Source organism: Heloderma suspectum, chromosome W, assembly GCF_057233095.1.
Source record: "Heloderma suspectum isolate Gila_16-S chromosome W, 16-S_ref, whole genome shotgun sequence".
NCBI classification, from domain to species: domain Eukaryota; kingdom Metazoa; phylum Chordata; class Lepidosauria; order Squamata; family Helodermatidae; genus Heloderma; species Heloderma suspectum.
The window spans coordinates 35507665-35525564 of NC_139475.1; the positions used below are offsets into that span (position 1 = coordinate 35507665).

At 46.1% G+C, this 17900-nt stretch overlaps 1 protein-coding gene across 1 annotated transcript in view; it reads right to left on the minus strand.

Moving 5' to 3' along the window:
• Positions 1-17900, minus strand: part of LOC146333962 (unconventional myosin-IXb-like) — a 102118-nt gene that overhangs the window by 46165 nt on the left and 38053 nt on the right. The window contains 5 exon segments of the mRNA XM_084825319.1: positions 2635-2764; positions 2875-2975; positions 4759-4858; positions 5508-5570; positions 5828-5922. Of these exon segments, the coding sequence (XP_084681445.1) occupies positions 2635-2764; positions 2875-2975; positions 4759-4858; positions 5508-5570; positions 5828-5922 (489 nt within the window).

Sequence of the window (17900 nt, forward strand, 5' to 3'; positions counted from 1 at the left end):
AACAAGAAGAAAAGGTGGAAGACAACAGAAGAAGCCAATGTGGCTTCACAAAAAGCTTCAGGATGACCTGAAAACAAAAAAGGACGCATATAGGAAGTGGAAAGAAGGCCAAGCTACAAAGGAAGAGTACAGGCAGGTAGCACAGAATTGCAGGGATGGCGTCAGGAAGGCTAAAGCTGAGAATGAGCTGAGGTTAGCGAGGGAGGCTAAAAGCAACAAAAAGGCTTTTTTCAGCTACGTGCATAGTAAAAGGCAGAGGAAAGAAATGGTGGTTCAGCTATTAAATAAGGATGGCAAAACGACAGCAGATGATCAAGAAAAGGCAGAGGTGCTCAATTCCTACTTTGGCTCAGTCTTCTCCCAAAAGAGGGTCTATGACCCCCCTGGCAAAGGCGAAGTACAGGCTGAAGGGGCAGGATTGCAGCTTGAGATCGATAGGCATACGTTCAAGGAACACCTAATTACTTGGAATGAGTTCAAATCTCCAGGGCCAGATGAACTGCATCCTAGCGTAATAAAGGAACTGGCGGAAGAACTCTCAGAACCGCTGTCTATTCTCTTTGAAAAATCCTGGAGGACGGGAGAAGTGCCAGAGGACTGGAGGAGGGCTAATGTGGTCCCTATCTTCAAAAAGGACAAGAAGGAGGAACCTGGGAACTACAGACCAGTCAGTCTGACATCAATCCCTAGGAAAATTCTGGAGCAGATGATAAAGGAATCCATCTGGAAGGACCTGGAAAACAATGCAGTGATTACTCGAAGCCAACATGGATTTGTCAAGAACAAGTCCTGCCAGATAAACCTGATCTCATTTTTTTGATCAGGTAACCTCCCTTGTGGACCGTGGGAATGCTGTAGACATCATATACCTCAACTTCAGCAAAGCTTTGGACAAAGTGTCCCATGATATCCTGATGAGCAAATGAGCTCCAAGTGGGCTAGATGAAACAACGATCCGGTGGATCCACAGTTGGCTACAGAATCGGACTCAAAGAGTGCTTCTCAATGGGACCTTCTCAAACTGGGGAGAGGGAACAAGTGGGGTACCGCAGGGCTCAGTCCTGGGCCCAGTGCTCTTCAACATTTGTATTAATGACTTAGTGGAGGAGGTGCAGGGAATGCTGATCAAATTTGCAGATGACACAAAATTGGGAGGGATAGCTAATACTTTTTAAGACAGAAACAAAATTCAAAGTCATCTGGATAGACTGGAGCGCTGGGCAGAAAACAATAGAATGACATTTAATAGCGATAAATGCCAAGTTCTGCACCTAGGAAAAAGAAACCACATGCACAGTTACAAGATGGGGGATATGTGGCTCAACAACACTACAAGCGAGAAGGATCTTGAAATTGTTGTCGATCACAAGCTGAATATGAGCCAACCATGTGATGTGGCTGCACAAAAGGCAAATGCTACTTTGGGCTGCATTCATAGAAGCATAGCTTCTGAATCCTGGGAAGTACTAGTTCCCCTCTACTCAGCACTGGTTAGGCCTCATCTGGAGTACTGTGTCCAGTTCTGGGCACCACACTTTAAGAAGGATGCAGACAAGCTGTAGAGGGTTCAGAGGAGGGCAACAAAGATGATCAGGGGACTGGAAACAAAGCCCAGTGAAGAGAGACTGAAAGAACTGGGCCTGTTTAGCCTTGAGAAGAGAAGACTGAGGGGAGATAGGATAGCGCTCTTCAAGAACTTGAAAGGTTGTCACAGAGAAGAAGGCCAGGATCTCTTCTTGGTCATCCCAGACACGGAATAATGGGCTCGAGCTACAGGAAGACAGATTCCGGCTGAACATCAGGAAAAACTTCCTGACTGTCAGAGCAATACGACAATGGAACCCATACCCTAGGGAGGTGGTGGGCTCTCCCACACTGGAGGCGTTCAAGAAAAGGCTGGACAGCCATCTGTCAGGAATGCTCTGACTTGGATTCCTGCACTGAGCAGGGGGTTGGACTCGATGGCCTTGTAGGCCCCTTCCAACCCTACTATTCTATGATTCTAGTGTAGTGGCGAGAGTGACGGACTGGGAGCCGGGTTCTAGTCCCCACTTGGCCACGGAAGCTCACTGGGTGACTTTGGGCCAGTCACAGACTCTCAGCCCAACCCACCTCACAGGGTTGTTGTTGTGAGGATAAAACAAGAGAGGATGAGGATAATGTAAGCCACCTTGGGTTCCTTGCAAGAGGAAAAAAGGCAGGATATAAATGCAATAAATAAATATAAAGGATTTTTTATCCTGCTCCTCAGCCAAAAAGGCTCCCGGAGCATCTTTCATGCCATTCGTAAAACAAGATGGTCCCCTGCCAGCAGGCTTATAGGCTACGAAGACACACAACGCAAGGACAAAAGGGATGGGAAGAGGGAAAGAAGCAAGTGATCTTTCAGCAGGGCTGATGGAATGGTCCTGCTTCCCCCACTACATCCTGCTGGAATAGCTGCTGCTGGTAAACGGTGTTTTGTGTTGGATGTTTTAGTGTTTTAATTTACATGTTCGCTGTTCTGAGTTTATCCATAAAGAAAAAACAGAATACAAACGTTTCAAAAAAATAAAATGAAAGCTCGCACACACGCACACACGATCAGCTGGCCTTTTTCTCCACAAGACAGTGCTGGTGTAATGAGTATGATACCTTCAGAAGCTGTGAGAGGATGTCTAGCACTTCGGGGGGTCCCACTTCCAGCCCCTCATCCCGACCTGCTGCCCTCTTCTTGTAAGTGACGTTTCCCAGGTAGAGAATAGCAGATAGCATTGAAAAAATTCTGGAGATGGAAAACGTAGTGAAGGTAGGACACTGTATGTTTCAGCTGGAAAATTCACTGTGCTTCAGACAGACTTGTCCACTAGAGAGAGTGCAAGAATATATACTTACTGTTTCTTCGTTGCCGGAAGAAAACCCACCATCTCCATGGCTTGCTTTAACCGTTCAAAATCGTGCTGCAGGTCTTCCCCATCCTCAATTTTCAAGTTATGCTGTGAGATGGAAGAAAAAATAAAAATACAAACGTGCATGGACAAAATGAGTGGGGAAATGTACAAAAATTCTTCATTACGGTGGAACTCGTAACCTTGGCTCAGCTGGGACCAAGTGCCCATTGGCTCCTCCTTTCCCATAACTGTTGGTTGTTAGCAGCCCTTCCAGCTGTCTTGCCTGCAACCGAGGAAGAGGGGAGACAACGTGGCCCACCCCACTAGCTTGGCTGCAAGCAAGCACTCTTCAGTTCTTCCTCTCCCAATATGGTCTCCCTCAGTGGCCATTCCACATGGGTCATGATCACTGCCCGGGGCTGCAATCTTATAAGCAGTTACCTGGGAGTAAGACCAACTGAGTAAGTTCAACTATAGTCATGTATAGGGCTGCACTGTAAATGTGCTGGTTTCCCCCTTTCCATTTTGTATCATGTCTATTTATTGGCGGGGGCTGTCTTGTTTGCTAGTGCCTGAAGAACTTCAGACGCTTAATAAAGAATTTAATATTTGTGTATTATGATCTCTGCACAGAGTGCTTTATTGAGTACAACAGGCTAGGTTCTTGGTTTGAGGGCTTACAGTCAAAAATTGGACTCTGGGGACAAAAAGAGGAACATGGAGTTAGAGGGAGACAGGGAAGCAATCTGCCATTAATTTGGTTGCACAGGGTTAGATTTAGTGATAGGCTGAGTTACAGAAGGGCACAACCCAACGCGGGCAAGGCCACCCCTTCCTGGCATATGGCACCAATGTACATGTCCAGATTCACACACATCTACACATACAACCCTTATCCCATTCACTCACAGACACACAAACACGTATGCCACCACATTCTCTCCCTTTAACACAATCCACATCCTCTCTCACTCACTCTTTCATACACATACACATACGCGCACACACACACACACCCCAACCACATCTGGCTTCTGTGCTGCGAGGTGAGAAGGGGATTCCTCTCCTCACTGAGCAGCACAGAAGCTAAGTAATTTGGACATGGAGAATGATGGCACTCTCTTTGTCCCTCTCCTGAGTGCACTGGTTTGCTGTGGGGCGGTACATGAGCCCCCTCCTTACGGGGCAGGACGGAAATGCAGTGAGCACCTTCCTCCCTGCTGCTCTTGCCCTTCCCAAGGAGAGAGGCTTCAGGGAAGGGGGAGTGCCTTGGCCAAGACTCAGTGGACCACATGGGGAGGCCAGGCAGGTCACATTCAACCCACAGGCTGGAGGTTCCCCACTGTGGGACTGAACAAACCAGGAATGGTTTGTTTGGTGCAGCATTCCCCAGACCATGCTGGCTGGGAATTATGGGAGTTGTAGTCCAACACATCTGTCAGGGATGCTTTGACTTAGATTCCTGCATTGAGCAGGGAGTTGGACTCAATGGTCTTATAGGCCCCTTCCAACCTTCAGCTGGAACTTTTTAATGTTTGATGTATTTCTGTGACAGTTCGCAATTGCTGCTTGTGCATGAACTGAAAACTGCTCTGAATTTCATAACAAAAGCAAACATGGTAATAAAACAAGAATCATCCTAATTAAAATAAGGAGGAGGTATGTGATTCTCAGGTGTTCATCTGGTTGCATCAGGGCAGTTACAGCTATGAAATTCTACCCAAGTCACACGGCCTTTGGCCCTCTGGGGCCAAGCAAGGAACTCTGCAGAACTTTCAAGCGGGAACAAAGGAGGCCTGTCTGGGGATCCCCTCCTCTCCAGAATGCAGCAGACACAACAGTGCCCTGCGCTTGTCAGTCAAGCTCACACACGAGAGCCTTTGTGTACCTGGTTGAGGTAGAAATAGTCTTCAGGCTGCTTGAGGTGGAATTCCTTACGCTCCTCCTCACTGACGCCAAGCAACAAATAGTAAAACACATGGTAGTTCCTGCAGGAGCAAACAGAAGTCTGTTAACTGAAGGCACTTTGCTCCTACAAACCCCATGCGCTTCTGCTAATTTGGGCGCCATTTATAAAATTACAGGACAACCCCTGGCTAAGGTCAACACCAGAAGCACTTGAATTCTGTAAGAACTCTCCCTGATAAAAACCTGCCCGTCCTTCTGAGGACTCTGTACACCCCCCATGGGTGAGATCAGGTGGGCAGGCCCTTTTTGGTGGTGGTGCCCAGACTGTGAAGCTCCTCCAGGTGGAGATTTGCCAGGGTCCTTCTCTCTTTTAACCTCCAATCTGCAATGTCTTAATTTTACACTTTTTAAAATTGATTCAAATTTTAGTACTGCTGCCTTTTGTTGTTGATGTTTCAAACTGTTAGTTGCTTCATTGTTTTAAAAGGTATATACCACACTGTATAGCTTATGGATTTTTTGTTGCATTTTTAAAATTTTGACCATAAGCCATTTTATTATTGCAATAGAAAAGCGGGACATAAATAATAAAGAAAAGCTGAATTCAAACCACCAGGATGGTTGCAGCGATAGCATAGTTGTAAAAAGTGCAAAGCACACATGGCTCTGATTAAGTAGTCCAGGTCAAACAGAACTGAAACAGTGGTCACACGCTCCACAACCTCTTACCTTTCGTTTTTTTCCCAAGATACCAAGCGAGATTTTTCTAGCAGGTATTTTTCTACCACAGCCCTAGAATCCACCAAAAGAAACAATTGTGAACAGGGAGGTGAAGTATCACCCATTATGAACCTATTAAGATCTCCTTCAAATGCTCTTCAGTGAAGTTAGAAGGCAGTGAACTGTTCAGATCATTCAGTTTATGAATGCCTGGAGTGCAGGAGAATGATGGGTTTACGCGTCAAGCAATCCTCAGTCCACCACCAGAGTAATGACTTCATGGCGCTGTCAGGAACCCTCAGCCCAGAAAGCCCATGCACTGCACTCACCCCCGGACAATGCCGTTCTCCAAATAGTTGACCTGGATGAATTTCCCAAAGCGGCTGGAGTTGTTATTATGGGCTGTCTTTGCATTTCCAAAGGCCTATAGTGAAGCAAAACAACATTTTTTTCTTTCAGTGACTTTGGTGTGCTCTGACTGGCAGCAGCTTTCTGGGGCTGAGAGTGGGGCCCTCTGTCAAATTCTGCAATCTGAGGTGTTGAACCTCTTTCAGCTCAAGGGCCAAATTCCATTCCAGAGAAGCTCTCGGGGGGGCCACATTCCAGTGGTGGGTGGGGCTGAAGGTAAACAGGGCGGGGCCAACATACCCAAAATACTAGCTCATTTTAGCTTAGAGCTCTCATTGCCAGCAACTAAGCCCTAGGAGAGACATTTCAAACTATTGGGGGGGGGGCATGCAACAGCCAAGAAACCACCAAACAATTGGCGGTCAGGGGAAAGGGGGAGTGGCCTTCTGGGGAGCTCCAGAGCACCAGGTTTGGTCTGTGGACTTGCAAATTCAACACTCCTGCTTTAACTGAAGATGGAAGGGATGGAACTGGGAACGTTCTGCATGCAAAGCACATGTTCTACCATAAAGCTATGCCTCTATCAGTATAACCTGCCTTATACTGAGGCAGAAGAAGGCTTTATATAGCTCATTATATGACTCTGACTGGCAGCAGTTCTTCAAAGCTATTTGTATTTCTTTCTTTTAACTGGAGATGCCAGGAAGCAACCACAGACCATCCGCAAACAAAGCATGTGCTCTGCCAGTAGCCATAATATACCACACAAAGTCTGTGTTGGCTGCACATCAATCTTATTAAAATCTAGAAAATGTGCAAATTATGTATAACACAATGGTAAAGCCGTCCAGCAACGTTCCCACCCCCACCCCCAAAAAACCGGAATAACTTTGCACAGTAACTTTGTGAGTTACCATTAGCGATTTTGATTTTTAACAAATCTATTTTTGGAAAGGCAAACCAATCTGTACAATTGCTCAGTCTCCCTGGAAGTTATCTCCTCACTGTCTCCCTCGTACTCTACAACAGCAAGGACAAGACGAATACTGAGGACAGTGTTCAATTTGATTACCAACACCACAGCAGGATGACTGTCAGGAGATCTAACCAATCTCCCCTCTCACTACCTCTGGAAAGAAGCTCTGAGATGTGATTGCTTCACAGCCTAGTGTGGGCAAAATGGCCATGGTGTAAAGCAGAAGTTGAACCTCGGGCCTGTGGGCTAAATCCAGCCTGCTTGGGCCCCCAAACTGTCAAGGCTTAGTTACTGGCAGTAAGAACTTTACGCTAAAATATGCTGATATTCAATTCAGACCTCAGGCAGAGATTCGACACCCTCTGCATATACATACGGAGAGGGAGGAAGGTAACTTTTTCAAGGTCTGCCTGTAGCCAAGTTTTCGATTGCCTTTGCCAAAACAGAGGAGGGCTGATAAATAGATGTCCCCAATTAAGAGGCAGAGAGCTTGGCCCAAATGGTCTTCTTTCAACTCCCATCCTAGGCACACTCATGCACTTCAGCAGACAGCTGGCTGCAACACCCCCCCCCCCGCCCCCATTGCTTAGGAAATACCTCACATCTCAGGGGTGGGTGGATGTGGAAACTGACCCAAAATGGATTGACTCATTCATCCTAGTGTCACTAAGCCAACGCAACTTCCCTGTGACATCAAAATGAACAAGACCTTTTAAAAAAGCAACTCAGGGCCTTCTCCCCTCCTTGCTAGAAACGCATTGCCTTAGCAATGTTTTTTCCCATCCAAACTGCCCTTGGTAAAACAGCCAAGGCAAGGCAGCAGCCAACAGATGTCTCCATTGCCTTTCCCCCACAAATACGCTGATGAGCTGTGGCATCCAGGACATGACACAACACAACATGTAGGCCTGAGCATATGTCTGCCTCCTGGACACCACATACTATGCCAGGGATTGGGTACATTTTTATTATTTACATGTTTATCATGTCCTTATCTAGTTTATTTAAAGCATTTTTTACCCCACTCTTCAGCCAAAAAAAATCGCCTAGCAAATAATCCCACATTAGGACCCAAGAGATGCCATCCTGTATTCTCATCAGGATCGTCTTGTTGTTGTTGTTCAGTCGTTCAGTCGTGTCCGACTCTTCGTGACCCCATGGACCACAGCACGCCAGGCCTTCCTGTCCTGCGCTCTCTCCTGGAGCGTGCTCAAGTTCATATTCATTGCATCCGTGATGCTATCTAGCCATCTCATCCTCTGCCGTCCCCTTCTCCTTTTGCCTTCAGTCTTTCCCAGCATCAGGGTCTTTTCCAGGGAGTTTTCTCTTCGCATTAGGTGGCCAAAATATTGGAGCTTCAGCTTCATTATCTGTCCTTCCAATGAGCACTCAGGGTTGATTTCCTTTAGGATGGACTGATTTGACCTCCTTGCAGTCCAGGGCACTCGTAAGAGTCTTCTCCAGCACCACAGTTCGAAAGCATCAATTCTTCGGCGCTCAGCCTTCCTTATAGTCCAGCTCTCACAGCCATACATTACTACTGGGAAAACCATAGCTTTGATTAGACGGACCTTTGTCGGCAAGGTGATGTCTCTGCTTCTTACTATGCTTTCTAGGTTTGCCATAGCTTTCCTCCCAAGGAGCAAGCGTCTTTTAATTTCATGGCTACAGTCACCGTCTGCGGTGATCCTGGAGCCCAAGAAAGTAAAATCTGTCACTGCTTCCATTTCTTCCCCTTCTATATAGAGAGCCAGTGTAGTGTAGTGGTGAGAGTGAAGGACTGGGAGCCGGGAGATCCGGGTTCTAGTCCCCACTTGGCCATGGAAGCTCGCTGGGTGACTTTGGGCCAGTCACAGACTCTCAGCCCAACCTACCTCACAGGGTTGTTGTTGTGAGGATACAACGGTGAAGAGGAGGATAATGTAAGCCGCCTTGAGTTCCTTGCGAGAGGGAGAAAGGCGGGGTATAAATGCAATAAATAAATAAATAAATAAATAAATAAATATATGCCAGGAAGTGATGGGGCCAGATGCCATGATCTTAGTTTTTTTAATGTTGAATTTCAAACCAGGTTTTGCACTCTCCTCTTTCACCCTCAACAAGAGGCTCTTGAGATCCTCTTCGCTTTCTGCCATTAGGGTGGTATCGTCTGCATATCGGAGGTTGTTGATAATTCTCCCAGCAATCTTAATTCCGACCTGTGATTCATCCAACCCGGCATTTCTCATGATGTACTCTGCATATAAGTTAAATAAGCAGGGTGACAATATGCAGCCTTGTCGTACTCCTTTCCCAATTTTGAACCAATCGGTTGTTCCATGTCTGGTTCTTACTGTTGCTTCTTGACCCTCGTACAGGTTTCTCAGGAGACAGGTAAGGTGGTCTGGTACTCCCATCACTTTAAGAATTTGCCACAGTTTGTTGTGATCCACACAATCAAAGGCTTTAGCGTAGTCAATGAAGCAGAAATAGACATTTTTCTGGAATTCTCTTGCTTTCTCCATGATGCAGCGAATGTTGGCGATTTGATCTCTAGTTCCTCTGCCTCTTCGAAACCCAGCTTGTACTTCCGGTAGTTCTCGGTTCGCATACTGCTGAAGCCTAGCTTGTAGGATTTTGAGCATCACCTTGCTGGCATGTGAAATGAGCGCAATTGTGCGGTAGTTTGAACACTCTTTGGCGTTGCCCTTCTTTGGAATTGGAATGTAAACTGACCGTTTCCAGTCTTGTGGCCACTGTTGAGTGTTCCAGATTTGTTGGCATATTGAACGCAGCACTTTAACAGCATCATCTTTTAGGATTTTAAATAGCTCGGCTGGAATGCTGTCATCTCCGCTAGCTTTGTTGTTAGTAATGCTTCCTAAGGCCCACTTGACTTCAATCTCTAGGATGTCCGGCTCAAGTTCAGTGACCGCACTCTCATGGCTATCAGGGACATTCAGATCATTCCTGTATAGTTCTTCTGTGTATTCTTGCCACCTCTTCTTAATCTCATCGGCTTCTGTTAGGTCCCTGCCTTCTTTGTCCTTTATCATGCCCGTCTTTGCACAAAACGTTCCCTTGAGATCTCCAATTTTCTTGCAGAGATCTCTAGTCTTTCCCATTCTGTTGTTTTCCTCGATTTCTTTGCATTGTTCATTTAAGAAGGCCTTCTTGTCTCTCCTTGCTATTCTCTGGAACTCTGCATTCAGTTGGGTATATCTTCCCCTTTCTCCCTTGCTTTTCGCTTCCCTTCTTTCCTCAGCTACTTGTAAAGCCGCATCAGACAGCAACTTGGCTTTCTTGCATTTCTTTTTCTTTGGGATGGATTTCGTTGCTGCCTCCTGAACAATGTTACGGACCTCCGTCCATAGTTCCTCAGGCACTCTGTCTATCAGGTCTAATCCCTGAAATCTATTCCTCACCTCCACTGTATATTCATCAGGGATATGATTGAGGTCATACCTGAACGGTTTAGTGGTTTTCCCGACATTCTTCAATTTAAGCTGAAATTTTGCAAGAAGCAGCTCATGATCTGAGCCACAGTCAGCTCCAGGTCTTGTTTTTACTGACTGTATGGAGCTTCTCCATTTTTGGCTGCAAAGGACATAATCAATCTGATTTCGATATTGACCATCTGGTGACGTCCATGTGTAGAGTCGCCTCTTGTGCTGTTGGAAAAGAGTGTTTGCTATGATCAGCATGTTCTCTTGGCAAAACTCTATTAGCTTTTGACCTGCTTCATTTTGTACACCAAGGCCATGCCTGCCTGTTATCCCGGTGATTTCTTGACTTCCTACTTTAGCATTCCAATCTCCTATGATGAAGAGGACATCTTTTTTTGGTGTTAGTTCTAGAAGGTGTTGTAGGTCTTCATAGAACCAATCAACCTCAGCTTCTTCGGCATCAGTGGTTGGGGCATAGACTTGAATTACTGTGATGTTGAATGGTTTGCCTTGGATTTGTACTGAGATCATTCTATCGTTTTTGAGATTGTACCCCAGTACTGCTTTTCCCACCCTTTTGTTGACTATGAGTGCTACTCCATTTCTTCTAAGGGATTCTTGCCCACAATAGTAGATATGATAGTCACCTGAATTAAATTCGCCCATGCCTGTCCATTTTAGTTCGCTGATTCCCAAGATGTCGATGTTCAATCTTGCCATCTCATGTTTGACCACCTCCAGCTTACCTTGATTCATTGATCTGACATTCCAGGTTCCTAAACAATATTGTTCTTTACAGCATTGGATTTTCTTTTCACCACCAGACACATCCACAGCTGAGTGTCCTTTCGGCTTTGGCCCAGCCGCTTCACTCTTTCTGGAGCTACTTGGAAATACCCTCTGCTCTTCCCCAGTAGCATACTGGACACCTTCCGACCTGAGGGGCTCACCTTCCGGCGTCATCTCTTTTAGCCTTGTGATACGTTCCATGGGGTTTTCTTGGCAAGAATACTGGAGTGGGTTGCCATTTCCTTCTCCAGTGGACCACATTTTGTCAGAACTCTCTGCCATGACCTGTCCGTCTTGGGTGGCCCTGCACGGCATAGCTTATGGCTTCACTGAGTTACGCAAGCCCCTTCGCCACAACAAGGCAGTGATCCATAAAGGTGATCCTGTAACTCTCACCTTATGCGCTCCAACTACCTGAGCTTTGCAATATGTTCAGTTCTCAGATTATTGCTATTTATACCAAACGGCATGGGCATTCACTTTCCATCTCACGGAGAATAATTTATTTTACGCAGTAACTAACAGCCCTTGCTTCTAGAAGGTGCTGACCAACTACTACAGCTGATAATAAGCATGTTTACTTGGATGTGAGCCCTACTTTGTTCAATGAGGGCATGCTTCCAAATAAGTATGCCTAACAGGAATGCAGAGCCTTCCCCTTCAAGCAAGTGAACTTGCCCAGTATTCTTACATGTGTGCAGAGAGAACCTTACCTAAACCTGTCCCTTGTCTCTAAGCATGGAGAATTCATCAGTAGATGTGGGATGCAGAACCAAATGCTTTGAGTTGTGCTCCTAGAACAGGGGTGGGCAACTTGTGGCCCCCCAGATGCTTTGGCCTACAACTCCCACGATCCTTTACTATTGGCTGTGCTGGGTAGGGCTGATGGAAATTGTAAGTCAAAATATCTAGAGGGCCGCAAGTTGCCTAGGCCTCTTCTGTAAACCCTATTAAACATTCTAGAAGTCCAAATGAAGGCTCTTGCTGCCCCCAGATAGACAGACTCTTGTCCCAGGGAGAAGCAGTGTGCAGATCGGAGCAACACGGATGTGGTTGGTGATTAACAGTGAAATGACCTCTGAGCTATTTTGCTCTGTCCTGTTGGTTGACTCTGGTGTGCGCCATGGCAAAGAGGAGAATGGTAGTTCAGCAGAAACTGTTTATGGGATGTGGGAGAGAGGACTTAAATCACAGGACTGAACTAGCCTCTGATTGGGTTGCACCTCTAGAGCCCTCCACTCCTATCGGTAGTGGTCCCAGCAAGAAATCTTGAGGTGTCAAGCCTCTATGTGAACATGGTACGAAGGCTTTATTTTGTTACAAACCAATATGCTTTTAATGGCTCTACCAGGCAGTTAGAAGGCACATGCATGTTTGGGAAATATGAAATTTAAAAAGGGAAGCTTGGTTTAAAAATCCACCCTGCCTGATTGCCTACATGTTTTCCCCTTTTTGTCTTCCCTTTTTATGATCACCCATGTAAATGGCCCATGGTTTGAAAGGGTGACATGACCTCATACTTGAGGAATTTAGTCCAAGCACAGAACAAATTCTCTTAAAACTGATTAAAAAAAATAAATCCAAGTTCGGGTGACATTAGTTTCTGAACAGCACCTGCAGCAATAATACTTCACTACTGGGGGCATGACCTCTCTCTACAGCATCTCAAAATGTCCCCCTGCCGCCGTCGCAGACCCAGCAGAGAACCCTAACAGTACCCTAAGACAGACAATGCTCTGAAAGCACTGCCCTGTTTGAATCCTTCCTTAGAAACCTCCATTAAAGAAATTGCCACCACCTCCTGGAGCCATGTTGGGTTTCTTCATGTAAACTTACCTTCCATGATGGGTAGGTTGGAAATGGTTTTCCCATTTCATTCTGACAGTTAAATATTTGAAAACTGTCAGTGCCATTTACTGTCCCCCCGCCTCGAAATAACTTTATTACATTTCTTTAGGTTAATAATAATGGAGGGGAAGGCCCAGAGCTCAGCGGTGGAGTACTTGCTTTGCATGCAGAAGGCTCTAGCATCACTCCTAAGCAACAACAGGTAGGGAAGAAGGATCTCAGGTAGCAAAGGCTGGAAAAGACCTCTCTGACTAAGACCCTGGAGAGCCAGTGCCAGTTGGAGGAGGCCACAGGTTCAGAACCTGAGGCCTAGGCCCCCCACATCAGGCCCGCCCGGGATTCCCCAGATGTCTACGCTCCCTTTCCTCCCCAACCACTGATCTTTTAGTGCTTTCTTGTCTTTTCCAGTCTCCCCCCACCCCTTCTAAAATGCTGAAATGCCTCTCCTACAGCTTAGTGACTGGCAGTAAGAGCTTTAAGCTAAAATACGCCAGTGTTTTCTGGAGTCTGGCCTTGCCCCTTTGGCCTTCAGCCCCGCCCACCACTGGAATACAGCCACCAAAAAATTCTCCAAAATGGAATTTGGACCTCAGGCTGAAAGAGGATCAACACCCTCGGGTAGGCAATACTCAGCTAAATGGCCAAATAGCCTGATCTAGTGCATGGCAGCTTCCTACATATGTGTATTCAAGAGACATCAATTCCTGAGAACGCTTGAACGAAATAATAATTTTAAGTAAAGAATCTCCACTCTGGATGCTGACTTCTGATGGGCGTGTCTTTCTCATACACATAGCAGATCCCATCCACAGTAGACCCCACCTCTTGAGAGTCCAAATGAATTAGCAGCAACCAATGCCATGCAATCAGCTGATCCAAGAGGGGCTCTCCACAGTTACCTTTTTCCTGTTTTGGTTAGAAGCCACAAGCTCAAGCTTGAAGAGGTAGGACACCTCTTGAGAACTCAGCTTCTGCTTTCCTTGAAGAGACCATCCTGCTCTGAACCATCCAGCTACAAGTGCAATCTGGTGCATAGAAACCCTTTATAAATGGAAAAAGTGCCCAAAAGAGGTGTGGGGAAAGCCCAGCACCTTGCTCTATTTTCCAAACCACACTTGGATGTCAGAGCAGCAGAGGTCCTTAAGAGAATGCAGCTGCACTGTTGTGGCAAAGAGGCTGAGCTCAAGAATCGGGAAGCCCCTAGTACAAATCTTGGCCTGGCTGCAAACTTACTAGGCAAGGCATGATCCTCTCAATGAGATAGTATCTGTGAAATGCTCTGAATAAAATTAATTATTTTTTTATTAATCCAGCTCACACTTTATAACCATGGGTCATCACAATATAAAGAGAGGCTGTAGCTCAGTGGTGGAGTGTTTGCTTTGCATGCACAAGGTTGCTACTACAATTTCCAGTTAAATCGAATAGCCAGGCTAGAGAAAGCATCTCTCTGCCGGAGGCTTTGGAGCACTCCTGCCAGCCGAGGTGAACAACACTGGCTTACGACATCAAGGGTCTGTCTGACTCAGTATAAGGCAGTGTCATAGGTTAACATAGGCTAACCCTGCTTTCACCAACCCGGTGCCCTCCAGATGTGTCATACTACAACTCCCATAATTCCCATTCAGCAAGGTCTGGCTTGGAATTATGGGGATTGCAGTCCAACACATCTGGAGAGCATCAGGTTCAGGAAGACTAGGTTAAGGTAACAAGAAATGGCTATAGAATAAAATACTCAGATAAAAATGCAGAGTCTCATTTGGATATAACGACGAAGAAAGCAAGGAGCCTGAACCAGCTGGTTTAAAGAGTAACAGTTAAGTCAAATGATCACAGTGTGGCATAGTGGCTAGCATGTGGACTAGGAGGACTGGGGAGAGTCATGTTATTTTATTTGTTTGTTTGTTTATTTGATTTATTAGCCGCACATCTGGCCAGCTACCCAGCCACTCTAGGCAGCATACAATACTAATAACAAATGTACATAATCAGCTGAACAAAAAAAATAACAAAACAACACTGCTCTAAAAAAACCCTAACCCACCCCAAATGCTCGCCTGAACAGCCACGTTTTTAAAGCCTGGCGGAAGCTCATCAAGTCAATATCTCCACTTAAGCCACGAAGCCACTGGATGGTCTTGGGCCAGTCACCATGCCTCAGCTTAGCCTACCTTACAGGATTGTTGTGCAGACAGAATGGGAGAACTAGCATACACCGCTGTTGAGCTCCTTGGGGGAAAGGTGGGCTACAAATGTTATAAATAAATAAAAGACAACGGGCTACCCACATTTAGACTGGGTGTTAGAAGATGCACCAGCAAATAAAGGTGTTCTAAATGTGACAAATTTATCTTGGCCTGGTAACAGGAAATATTATGATTATTACTATTCCTCACAGGAACATAAATAAGCGCCTTATACCAGTTCAGACTAGTTAACCACCTAGCCCAGTACTGTCTGAGCCCTTCAGGGCTTTTCTTATAACCTTCCAGTACTATCTGACACTTTTAACTGGTGATGCCAGGGACTGAACCTAGGACCTTCTGCTCACAAACTGAGCTATGGCTCCCTACTAGTCCTCTCCAGCATTCCTTATCTATGGGGTGGGGAATCTCCAGCCTGCCTGGGGTCCCCAGAGGGCCCCTCTCCCCCTGACCACCAATTTGGTGGTTTTCTAGCTTTGCATGATTTCTTCGCATTCTAATGGTTTGAAATGCCTTTCCTAAGCTGGCAGGAAGAGCTTTAAGCTAAAATATGCCAGGATGTTTTGCATTTTGGCCCAGCCCCACTTTCTCTTCAGCCACCACTGGCGTGTGACCCTGAGAGCTTCTCTGAAATGGAATTCAGCCCTTTGGCTGAAAGAAGTTTCCCACTCCTGCCTTAACTGCTTGTCATGTGGAATATGGAAAGTGAGCTCCAACCAGAAGGCACTAAGCCCTCATAGGCCCCTCATATCATAAATGAGCCTGCCCATAATCTGCAAGCTTCATCAAAGGCCCTGTTGTGTGTCCCACCAACAAGAGAGGCTGGGTTGGTTGGGTACACGAAGCACGGCCTTTTCTGCAGCAGCATCCTGACTGCACTTAACTGATAGCTGGGTTTGGGACTGTGTTTGCCACCAGGAGCAGAATGGAGCTCTAAAACGACACGGGAGTGATGGCCATTGCTCGCTTAGCCTGTGGCCAGCCTGTCTGAGGAAGAGAGTTCTTTGCTTGCTGATAATTAGGAAACACAAAGAAGCATGGGATAAAATAGAACATCAGAAGCTGCCTTATACTGAGTCAGAGCCCCACTTGGTCCATCTACCCTAGTAGTGTCGACAATGACTGGCAGCAGCGACTCTCCAGGGTTTCAGGAAGAATTCTTTCCTCGCCATACCTGGAGATTCTGCTGGGGATTGAATGGGGGACCTTCTGCATGCAAAGCAGGGGCTCTAACACTGAGCCACAGCCCCTCCAAATGGGAAGAGGCAGAAGCCTGCAAGGAGAGTGCAGTGGTGCAGTGCAGATCAAGTTACATCTTTGTGCAGCAGACTTTTGCTTCAGTGGAACTAAGCAACAAGGCTGGCTTCTACTGGGGACTCAAAGGGCAGGCAACATCCAACACCCCACCTCTTTTCCCTGTTTCTTTATCTTCAGTTGTGAAAGCTAGCACAGTCAAATGTGACTAAATAAGGCGGAATTGTTGAAAGCTGGGGCAGCCGTTTATAAAATTTTTAAAAATGGTTTGGGAAGAAGGAAGAGAGAGAAAGGAGTCTATTTTGGAGAGGGTCAGAGGAATCTCACACAGAAAACAAAGCAAGGCAAGAGATGAAGGGAAGGGCCTCATGTAACTGCTTCCTTCCACAGGACAGTCCAAAACCTCAAAACAGCAAGGAGTTCTAAAACGCACATGGAAGACATCTCCAACTCCTCCCTGTTAAGAAACATTTTGCAAGAGGAAAAAACATGTATTTTGTTACCTCCAGCACTGGTCCAACTCCCAAAATAGTCCTCTCCACTCCGCTGGCGTAGCCCTTCTGACTCACTCTCTGCCATGACCTGTCCCTCTTGGGTGGCCCTGCACGGCATAGCTTATGGCTTCACTGAGTTACGCAAGCCCCTTCCCCACAACAAGGCAGTGATCCATGAAGGGGAGGATCACCTTCATGAAGGTGAAGTGATCCATGAAGGGAAGGATCATGAAGGGGAGGAAATATTGACCAAGTTGTATTTTGAGGGAAGCTCACCTGCCACGACTAATGAACTACGTTCTGCAGGAAAACCGCCAACCTAAGGGAACTGAGATTCCCTTACAAGTTGCTATTGCTAAGCCTCCAACATCAGTTTCAGCTGCACCATTATTAAGGTCTCTTAATGGCCACACTGGTCAGTAACATGAAGTTGTCACGATTGCTGGGCACCACACTCAAAAACTCCCATCTGTCAGCTTATCAGCAGGGAGCGCTTGCCCTAGAGGATATTCTTAAATCGTAAAGGAAAGAGATTAGCTGATAACTAAGGGCCTAGTCGTCAACAGCGCAGTTCAAAAGATGTTCTTCAAAAGCTAGTCCTAAAACAGCAAGCAGCTTGGCATATCAAAGCCAAGCTGAGCCAGAAGAAATGGCGGGAGGGGAGGTGGAGAGAAAGATCCAGGCCAAGGGACCATCATTATCTCTCATTTGTTTTCTCCAAAGCAGACAAGAACTACAGGTAGACATGTCACTCCATTAGAATAAAAAAAAAAGAAATTGAAATTGTAGGGCAATGCCTTCATTAGGCCTAATAAAAAGGTCAAGGCAGCAAGCAAGCCACGAACACAAAAGCTTGCTTGCTTGGCAATGTTTTAGTTGGGCCTAATAAAGTTTTGTCCTACTGTTATCTTTATAATAAGATATGGCACTAATTCAGCATATAGAGAGTCTTTTTTGATCATCATCTGGCCCATTTTAGTAGCAACCCCATCAAACAGGTTCAGGCAAAAGGCAACATCTTCTCCACCATCTCCTGCTCACAAAGAGGAAACACTGGAAATAAT